The sequence below is a fragment of the Gymnoscopelus microlampas genome, assembly GCF_963454915.1.
Source record: "Gymnoscopelus microlampas genome assembly, chromosome: 1".
In the NCBI taxonomy this organism is placed as follows: Eukaryota; Metazoa; Chordata; class Actinopteri; order Myctophiformes; family Myctophidae; genus Gymnoscopelus; species Gymnoscopelus microlampas.
The window spans coordinates 53,716,769-53,728,317 of NC_139962.1; the positions used below are offsets into that span (position 1 = coordinate 53,716,769).

Sequence of the window (11,549 nt, forward strand, 5' to 3'; positions counted from 1 at the left end):
GGGGCGGGGGGGTACCAGGGGGTCCCCAGCTAAATGTGTTAATATAGCGTCACAATTATTTTAACACTTTGCCTGCCTGAGCCAAATACATATAATTTTGGGGGTCCTTGACATGAAAAAGTTTGAGAACCACTGCTGTAAGTTACCTGAGCTGATACTGTGGAGTTGCTTGAAAGATCCATCAGTTTGAGGGAACTCCGGGATGGTGAGAGTGAATGTGATGCTCTCATAGGCTTTGTGCATGACTATAGTCCTGGGTTTCCGGGAAGGTGGCGTAACCGATTTCTGTTCCTGTCAATTTTCCCATGGCTTCGCTTGATTGGCTAGGCAGCAGATTTGAACCAGAAACACAAAGGAATGCAAATCTGCCACAGATCCAATCAAACGAAGCAATGGAAAAATGACCCGGAACAGGAAACTGGTTATGCCACCTCCTGGATACCCGGACTCTCTCTTTTCCCGGTGTTTCACCCAGGTGGGCGTGGTTTTGAGGTTAGGTTTAGGCATAGTTTATGTGAGGTTAAGGTTAGGTTTAGGCATAGTTTCTGTGAGGTTAGGGCTAGGGTTAGGCATAGTTTATGTAAGGTTATGTTAGACATAGTTTCTGTGAGGTTAGGGTTAGGCATAGTTTATGTAAGGTTACGGTTAGGCATAGTTTATGTGAGGTTAAGGTTAGGTTTAGGCATAGTGTTTGTGAGGTTGAGGTTAGGCATATTTTCTGTGAGGTTAAGGTTAGGTTTAGGCATAGTGTTTGTGAGGTTAGGGTTAAGGTTAGGTTTAGACATAGTTTCTGTGAGGTTAAGGTTAGGTTTAGGCATAGTTTCTGTGAGATTAAGGCTAGGTTTAGACATAGTTTCTGTGAGGTTAAGGTTAGGTTTAGGCATAGTTTCTGTGAGGTTGAGGCTAGGTTTAGACATAGTTTCTGTGAGGTTAAGGTTAAGTTTCGGCATAGTTTCTGTGAGGTTAAGGCTAGGTTTAGGCATAGTTTCTGTGAGGTTAAGGTTAGGTTTAGGCATAGTGTTTGTGAGGTTAGGGTTAAGGTTAGGTTTAGGCATAGCTGGGCAAAATACCCTGGACACCCAGGAATACAGTTACAGTATGCACAGAGCCTATTAGCTGAAAAAGCTGCCCTTGAAAGAAGCACTTAACCCCCAATTCCAGTTGGTAGAGGGCTGACTGGTCCTATACAGCCACCAGAAGAGAATGTGTATAACCGCAGGATGTGAAAGTGGAACAGGGCAGAGCTAAAACGACAGTTTGCGTTCATGTCCATTTAAAAAAAAAGAAAAAACCTATGCCCCATAGGATATGTCAGCAGTATTCTGGTTACAATTGCACTCCGTCTGCTCTAGCCTCAGAATGAGGACTGCGGAGCTTTCACCAAAAGTACTGATGGAGATATAGCGCCCTCTGTCGCAATTTTGTAACACTATCATCTGTTGTACCTTTAATGGGATAAACGTATGGAATTCAACACCAGCTATGATAGTAAATCATAAAAAAAAAAAGTTCTGTACCATTAACATGACTGACTGTTAATCATGCCAGAAAAGCTCATAATACATTTTACTGCCCCTGGCCTAGTATGTATTTAACATCGTCATCATTCCAGTTTGCTTGTCATTCAAGTGTGAATGAGTGTGTGTGTGTGTGTGTGTGTGTGTGTGTGTGTGTGTGTGTGTGTGTGTGTGTGTGTGTGTGTGTGTGTGTGTGTGTGTGTGTGTGTGTGTGTGTGTGTGTGTGTGTGTGTGTGTGTGTGTGTGTGTGTGTGTGTGTGTGTGTGAGAGAGAGAGAGAGAAAGGGGGAAAACCTGTTTTGAGGTATGCCTTCCTATGGGCATATTATATGGGTTTGTGTGTGCGTGCGCGCGTGCTGGTATGTGGGTGTGTGTGCGTGTGAGTCAACATGGAGCCAGACGGCCCTCAGGCTTTACGCTGTCCTTAGCTTTACCACTCATTAATGACATGCTTCCCACACAGGGGGACATTTTATGGCCACCCCCCTCCCCCCCACACACACATCAATGGGATCCCACTTTTGATAGCTGTCGTTTCTTCTTATCTGATCTCTCTCGGTGCCCGTCTGGAATGCGGCTCCCTGTGCTCTAGGGCTCAAAGCATATCATACAGGTTATTATCATACATCATGATGATAATGGTTTCCTCAATAAATTATCCTTGAATTTGGCAGTATTTTAACCCATTAAGACCTGATATTCTACAAATGCCTTCTAAAAAAGTTCTCAAACTTTTTCGTGCCAAGGACCCCCAACATGATATGTATTTGGCCTCGGATTCACTGAGTTCTATTTTTGGCAAAAGATAATCATTCCACTGAATTCCCATGTATTCGTAACCAACCCAACCAGTAGGACCGGCCTATTTTTTTTTTTCTGGTACTAAAAAAAAATAATTGTGTCACAAGGGTTTGGAAAACTTGCAGAAAAAGACTTGCACTCGACAAAAACTTTAAGGATGATCCTTAGACGGAGACAACGTTTTTTCTTCTTCTTTTATTTTATCCTGCTCATGAAGTGCTCTGTTCTCAAAGTGAAAGGTGCAAAAAAGCACCAAGGTCCAAACCAATGTCCTATGACCGGAGTGCAAGTCTTTTTCTGCCTTCTGTTTTTGAGACGGTCAACCCTGAACAAAGGACAAAGAACAGTCAGTGGTGGAAAAAGTACTCATATTTTTACTTGAGTAAAAGTACCAATACTGCAATGTAGAAACAGACTGGAATAAAACATTTACTCAAGTAAAAGTACCAAAGTATTGGTATCAAAATGTACTTAAAGTACCAAAAGTAGAAGGTACTCATTGTGCAGAATATCCCATTTCACAAGTTTTCAAATGTATAAAATGTTAAAAATCTTTTGAAAATAGCAGATCTACAAGCTCACAATGCGTCGCATCGCGTACATAGGGCTGAAGTATGTTTTGTAGTAATAATCAAAATCTACAAAGTAACTAGTACCCAAAGTGTTCAAATAATTATAGTAAAAGTACAATATTTGCCTCTGAGATGTAGTGGATTAGAAGTGAAAGTACTGACAACTGGAAATACTACTATTGTACAGTGAACCCTGGACTTTGGTCACAAGGGTTTGCAAATATCTTTACTGATCTATTATTATTATTAAGTAAATATCCTCCTCCTCTCTCTGCTCTGTCTGTTCCACAGACGAGCTGACCGCCTCCCTCCTGGCGGCCAGGGGGAACTCCATGGCGCTGGCCCTGGGGCAGCAGCAGGTGGCCGGGCTGGCGCGGGCCGCCACCCTGGAGCAGCTGCGGGAGAAGCTGGAGACGGGCGTGGGCGAGGCCCCCGAGAGGAAGATGGCCCGCCTGGCCGAGGAGCAGCAGCGCCTCATGCAGCAGGCCTTCCAACACAACCTGCTGGCCATGGCCTCCCAGGTCCCCATGAACCTGCGCCTGGGGGCCCCCGCCCACCCCGCCCACACCACCAACCACAAGAGCCGAGGTCAGCGATGCTCACACACACACACACACACACACACACACACACACACACACACACACACACACACACACACACACACACACACACACACACACACACACACACACACTTTCTATTTCATCCCTGCTGACCGCCTGCTTAAAGCAGTGAAAGTTCCATGCTTTATAAGCACCGCCTCTGGCGGTCATTCAGGATTCATAGAACCGTAGTTACATACGTAACTATCATCTGTATTACTATATACTTGTGAGGACATTGCAATTTTTAGGACGACTATTTTATGAATGCCAATTATTTTTCTTTTTTTGGGCATTTTTAACTGTAAGCCTAGAGCCGAACAATAACTGATCTTCAAGCTCACAAGGCATTGTGAGCTTGTAGATCCGCTATTGTTCGGTGCATGACACTGACACGCAACTATGTATAAATCATGGTTTGCTCCCCTAAACCCAACCTCTAAATGTCTCATCCCAATCCTAACCTCAACCTGAATCTTTTTTTGTAGTTGTAAATGGTTGTAAGTTGTAAATGGATTTAAAAGAAACAAAAAAGAAACAAAAATCTTGTGAGGACCAGGAAAATCTATTTCTCATATTCTACTGTCCTCACAAGTATAGTAATACAAACACACGTCAGTATTACTATACGTGTGAAGACAAACATTTTTGTATAAATGCTATCTATTTCTATCTATTTGAACCCCAACCCTAAAGCCTGAGTTATGCATTGTTGCATGCAGAAGCTCACAGCGTGCGTCTTGACATTGTGAAGCTTGTAGATCGGCTATCTTCGGTTTATGGCACACACACACACACACACACACACACACACACACACACACACACACACACACACACAATAGAGAGTTAGCACACGCATTCATCGATGCTTACCCAATAGAGTTTAGGCGATACATAACCGGTTAGTATTTTCGTAGAAACACAAATACTACACATACATAGACCTAAAGGTTGGTGCTGTCAATCATATAGGGAACAATATCCATGCATCCACAATAGAGGCTAGTGCTGTTTTACCGGCATACACAGTGGTGTGTTCTACCGTGTTACGCTATATATACGTAGTATGACTATGAATTATTTCGTTGTTTTTACTTTACTGGATATATACGTAGTATGACTATGAATTATTTCGTTTTTTTTACTTTACTGGAGTATTTCCAATGTTCAGTACTTTTACTTTTACTACTTTAAAGGAGAATTTTGGACTACGGTTTGCTTACCTTTTCTATGATGTTATGACATCTTAGGATGAATGGTACAGTAGAAGAATGTCCATCCCGGGTCCGCCACAGCTTAAAACGTGTCAACACTGTCAAAAAAAAAAAAATCTCGAGATTTCAATCTCGTCTAGCGAGACTTAGGTTTTTATTATTATTATTATTTTTTGGTTGCATAGTGTTCTGTCACTATGAACGTCAGATCTTACAAAAAAAAAAAAAAAAGGCTATTAAAATATGCGATCTAGCGCAAGGCCTATCCGCGCACGTTTTAAGCTGTGGCAGACCCGGGATGGAGTTATGACATTTTTCTACTGTACCATTCATCCTAAGATATATAACATAGATACATAGAACATATCATAACATCATAGAAAAGTTAAGAAAACCTTAGTCCAAAATTCTCCTTTAACTACCATATTTTAGTCAAATATGGTACCTTTTACTAACCTGACTGCGCCAGATGGAAGAAGCTTGCGTCACATTTGTTTCACGGGCTACTTCCATCTGGGATCTCGGTAGCACAATCGATGACTTGGCAGGTGATTGGATGATCCCGCCCCTAGCAGCCGCTGATTGGTTCGCACACGCAGCTGTGCAGGCAGCTCTACTCTCTGAGCGAGTCCAGATGGAGGCTGTATTGTGAAGTCAATACCGCCCCCATCTGGTGGAGTCAGGTTAACTTTTTACGCCACTACAATTTTTTTTTAAACTTTAGTTACTTTGTAGATTTTGATTATTATTACAAAACACACTAACCACTTCAGCCCTGTATATATTTCGGCTATTTGAAAAAATCTACAAGCTCGAGATTGTAGATTGGCTATTTTCAAAATATCTTTTATACATTTTGAACTTCTGAAATGAGTCATTTTACTTTTGGCACTTTTAAGAACATTTTTATACCAATACTTTTGTACTTTTACTCAAGTACATTTTGAATTCCGGACTTTTACTTGTCACTGAGTATTACTACATAGCAGTATATTGATATACTTTTAGTTAAGTAGTTAAGTAAAACATGTGATTACTTTTACCACCACTGCTATAACCACCACTGCTTAACCATTTCATCCATTGACCACACACATGTCGTATGCCCTCCGAAAAAACCTAGAACACACCACTGTACGTACATACATACATACATACATACATACATACATACATACATACATACATACATACATACATACATACATACATACATACATACATACATACATACATACATACATGCATACATTCACCCACTCACACACTGTTGTGCCCTCAACAGAGGTTAGGTTTTGTCATATAAGCACGCACATGCATGCATAGGATAATACACACATGGCGTACAATGGTGATGATGTCACATACACCTATAGCCCCATTGTGCTCAGACAATAGAGGTTCATTGTGGTGTGTCTCACATACACAACAGAGGTTACACTCACATAATCCACATGTATAAAATACCTGCATTTGCAAAACACACAACACAATGCACCATACACGCATACACACATGCATACATACATACATACATACATACATACACATACATACATACATACATACATACATACATACATACATACATACATACATGCATGCATGCATGCATGCATGCATGCATAGATAATTACACACACAAGTTACAACAGAGCTTAGTGGTATCTTAGACAAAGATACACATATATACATTAACGGTTAGTTGTGTAATCTTATTCTTGCAACAAACGGTATGTTTGTGCTGTTTCTGACTCCCTTTAAGTGGGGGGTTACACAACAACAGTACATTAGCAATACTTGGTACGGATGGATTTCACCACAACTGATTTCAGAAGAAGTCTTCTATGGAAGCATGCCATGCGCTCAACATAGGCTATCTACAAGGGGGGTCCTTTCACACCGTTTCACAAATTTATAGGACTTGGCCATACATATTTATTTTCCTTAAAGCCCGCATGAGTAGGCCTACTAAGAAATTCTTGTTAATGTACTCTTGAATCTAGGCATTTCTCATGTACACATACTAATGCACTGGAGACTAATTTACAGTATGTCATGTTTAAGTGTGTTGAATGCAAATGACATCACATTGTGTAAATGCTCATTTACATTTTCTCTTGACTGAAGAAGCTTCAACAGGAGGAATCAATAAGGAATCTTTAGCTTTCATCTGGAGTCAATCTGTTTCAAGGAAAACGCACTTGGCCCTGAAATCTTTGGACGTGCCTCTGTACAATACATGTATAATAAATTAGTTTAATTAAGGGTAATTTATTGGTACACTTGGTATTGTAAGAACAATGAATGTGACTGATGTCTTGGCTTACATGTAGGCCAGCTACAGATAACAAAAATAAGACTATTTGCAGCTATATACCCACCAACAAAACACTGTGTGGACTGTGGACATTCTTTTACAAAGTCAAGTTCTCTAAGGATGAAGTGCATGTTTGTTGTTATCATATAGCTTGTAGAAACTATAATTGTCTTTGAATTTCTTTATTTACCGTAGCAGCAGTCATGACAAACGGACGCAAACGCGTCTGTTTGTCATGACTGCTGCTGCGGTAAATGAAAATAGTCAAAGAAAATGTACCTTGGGAGTGCGGACTGTTTCTATAGAGTCATGTTCAGCGAGAGTCTTCCCTAGCCTTGAGAGAGTTCTCAAGGCTAGAATGACCGTCACAGTGCCATTAACACTTTGTTTCTTTGTGTGTTCGCTCTAGATGAGAAGCAGCAGGACATGTCCTTGAGTATCTCATCCAATGGAAATGCCAGCATCACCGTCTCCGTAGACGTCAATGGCACAATGTATTCAGGTGTGTACAAACCCTTCCTCACCTGACATGTATACAAACCGAGCCCATGAATGGCACTCGTAGTCTTCCTCTAAAGGGCTGCGTTCTGCATAAAACCAAGACGATGTGAAATGATAACTTGTAGTATACTGAATAATAATAGCTGGGACCAGTCTTTTGAAAATGTGTGAGTTTGGATTAACAAGGTTCTCACACTATTGTCTGAGACTAGCGTGACTACCACTAAGTAAGTCATGCAACACGGTGCTACAAACAGGACAGAATTAGATTGAAATGTGCAAAGAATGGTTAATGGTTTAGTATAGACTGCACACTAACTCAAAGTGCGGGTGACTATAATTCCGAGGCTGGGTCTGTCTGGTCAACACAAAGCAACCGTAGATGTGTGCACAGTTGAGCCTCTCGGCTTATAACCTTTCATTTGAGGTGCCTCTTAGGGGCATTTGTAGCACCCTCTGGTGGACAAATGTGCAGACAGTGACACGCATACAGACAGCGCTTCATGGCTCAACTAATAACAGAAATGGTGGCGTAATGTAATCTATTTGTAATGTAGTCAAATGTAACGTACTGTAGTCTAACTGTAGTTAAGTAGGGGGGGGGGGGGGGGGAGTTAAGGGGGTCTCCAGCTAAATGAGTCCTATTTTATTTTTCAGCTATTAAAAAATAGCCGATTTTTATCGCGATGAGGTGTGTTGTGAGCTTGTAGATATGCTATTTTGGAAACATTTTGACAAATCTTATCTTATAGTGGGTCCCTGGCACAAAATAATATGGCCAAATACATCAACCACTTTGGGGGTCGTTGACATGAACCACAGGTCTAATGTAATGTAAGGATTCAAATTCAAAATTAGCAAAAGTAGCACGCCGCGTTTCGAGCTTGCAGATCTGCTACGTTTGATGCTTTTGTGTGACGCTGTAGTATGACCAAGTAGGGCGTTAATTTATGAAAAAAACACAAACAGTTTAGAATATGGAGATCATATGAGGTTTCTGCCCCGACAGCAACGGTATAGTCTACTGTAACACAACGTAGTGCTAATGAACATGAACATCTCCCGTGTTTTAGGAACCCTGTTTGCCCAGAAGTCCGGAGGAGGCGCAGCCCCGGCGCCCGCTATGTCTGCCTCAGTGGCCCCCGCCGGGACCAGCAGCAACAGCTTCACCTTCTCCGCCCCCTCCACCCAGACCCTCAGTCCCGCCTCCTGCTCCTCCTCCTCCTCCTCCAAGGGCCCGGGCTCCGCCGAGCCGGCGGCCAGTGGTTCACCCTAAACTCGGGGGGCCGCCGTTTGTACCTCCTGCTCCACAGGCCTCTCTCTCTCTCTCTGCTCCTACGCCGAGGAGGGAGGCCCAGCATGAATCACAGTACATTGAGGAAAAAACAAAACAAAACACAAAGAAACTAATAAGAACGGATGAGAAATAACAAGAAAAACTGTTGCACAACAAATACCTCAATGACCCTGTCAACCCTTTGGCTGTCCTGTCATGAACACAGAGCCTGAGTATGATGTATGACGATACAAACATGTGCTCATATGCACAGCTATGCATTTTATTTGACACACATATACATATACGCGCGCGCACACACACACACACACACACACACACACACACATTTATGTTAATCCACATGCTAAACACAATCAGAGAGCTCAGCCAAAACCCACTGGCAGGTATATTCATAACTGAACTTGAAAAGTTTTTATTTTAGGACTTTTTTGTTTGTTTGTTGCCATTTTGTTGTCTTTTCAATTTTGTGTTTTAGAACGATTTTCTTTTCTTTCTTTCTTTTATTTTTATTTTTTAGGTTTTTCTCTCTCTCTCTCTCTCTCTCTCTCTCTTTTTACATACCTCAAATTGAGCAACCTGCAGTGGTGTCCTCACCTCAGGAGCTGTACTATATTCATAACATGAATTAACTTTATTTTTATATTTTTTACTTTTTTGATGTTGCAATCAGGAAGTCAGGAAATCTCACAGTGATGACCTCACCAACCAACCAATAGCAGCATAATAACAACACACCTCACCTCAAGCAGCCACATTGACACTCACGTGTGAACCTCTATCTATTTCATAGTGAGGCTACACCGCCTAAAGTGTGATTTATGCTTAGTTGCGCCACGCGTTGTGTGCTTGTACATTGGCTATTTTCGCTGCGTGACACCAGCGCGCGACCAAGTATATATCAACCGTAATAATGTTCAACAATGGTTGTTGGGCAGACTTTATAGATCAGCACATGCAACTCCTCATTCCAAGCCTCCCACCCCAGACATCACTCCGAGTACATCCTGTCGGAGGCTAAACTCTGGAAGCATAGTTCCATCATGGTTGTGATCCATGGACACGGAAAAGCAAGAATACTGTAATCACCCATCAGAGATGAATGGTAAAAAGGTCTGCATCGCTATAGCGCCTTTACCCAAAGGGCTTTACAATCTGTGTTACAGTCTCACCCATTCACACACCCGACGGCGTCTGTTCAGCGTCTTGCTCAAGGACACTTTACCCACAAAGCCAGGAGGGATCGAAACTGGGAACCTTCTGGTTTCCCCAGACCAACGGACAACCGCTCGACCTCCTGAGCCACTTGCCGGCTGGGAATGGGATTTACTGTATGTGTCGAAAAAAACGACCCATGAAATGCAGACAACTCATATCCCTGCTCAATCACACACATACACGCACTACAGTACATCTCACACTTACAGTATCACTACCAGAACAAAACTATGTGGACAACAAAAGCTGACTTTTAATCAGGTGAAGAGACACAACAATGGGGGAAAAACACCTCTGATCCAACCAATCATAGGACTAGCATGCCCTCACCGCTTCAAATCACTACTCAGCAAACAGTGAAGCAGCGCTGAGGTTAGTTCCTTGTATAGGATCAGACGTGAGTTCACCCCCCCCCACATTTGTTTGTGTCTCCTCCAAGCTATGGAGGAATCACCAAAAACGCTGGCAGAGCTGACCGGTTGTATGTACGGCACACGTATCTCACACACCTCGTAATGCCCTCTCCGTTCTGGAAGGGGGGCCTTTCTCAGGAAGCACTGTGACGTCTCCGTGGACTCACTTTGTCGTTTTAAGATAACAAAAAAAAAAGGATTCACACCGAAAAGGATGCACAAGTCTATGCTACGATTGTCCCTCCAAGAATACCTCATCAGACTCCTCTTCCTATAAGGAGATCTACACTACATACCTCATATTTCGCTGCAAATCCAACAAAGACTTGACCTTCGTTGCGGTGGGAAAACGACACCCATCTCAAGGAGAAAAACTCAGCGGGAAAGCTAAACCGAACTGACACCAACATACTGTACCGACAGACAAGCTGCTGGTTTTGGGGACGTGCACCAAGCTGAACTGGGATGCTCTATCTATCTCTATCTCTCCCTCTCTATCTTTCTCCTCCCTCGATCCCTCCTTTCGCTCCCCCTTCCACCCCCCCTCCTGTTTTCACTTGTAAAATGTGTTTATTTTGCTATTTTTTTCCTTTTGTGCTCGTCATTGTCGGATGGAAAAATGACAATTCTCACCACATCATCCACTTACTACATGTATTTCCTCTTCTTTTTTTATTATTATTATCCAGGGGGCGTTTAACAGGTTTCAATTGGCCTGACAAGTCATTAAAGTCAGTTCCATAAGTTACTATAAAAATGTTCAACCCATGTAAGAGAAACCCAAATCTGCAATGATGCTTTCTCTGGGTGATGACAGCGGTATGTTCTGCATATGTACAATCAAGTGGCTAGAGTTTATACAGCCTGTACCCCTGGTCCACGTCAGCCTCTGGTTATTGCACAGCTGGATACCAAAGACTAGCCCTATCACACCTCTAGCTTGGACCCAATAACGTACAATCGTGCCCAGGGCTACAGTGAGGGAGCCATGCCAGTAGATGGAGTAGTAGCCCCATACTAATGCAGCAAGGCTGTAAAGAGGGTCCCTACACGGCAAACATGGAATTCAAAATACAAAGTGGATCTTAG

General features: G+C 42.4%; 1 protein-coding gene across 1 annotated transcript in view; it reads left to right on the plus strand.

Moving 5' to 3' along the window:
* The window catches only part of LOC311047338 (AT-rich interactive domain-containing protein 3B), a 71,573-nt gene extending 61,425 nt beyond the window's left edge, over positions 1-10,148 (plus strand). The window contains exons 7-9 of the mRNA XM_084060023.1: positions 3,181-3,477; positions 7,441-7,533; positions 8,606-10,148. Coding sequence (XP_083916149.1) covers positions 3,181-3,477; positions 7,441-7,533; positions 8,606-8,808 — 593 coding nt within the window. The 3' untranslated portion in view covers positions 8,809-10,148. The remainder of the gene's footprint in view (positions 1-3,180; positions 3,478-7,440; positions 7,534-8,605) is intronic.
* The last annotated feature ends 1,401 nt before the right edge of the window (positions 10,149-11,549 follow it).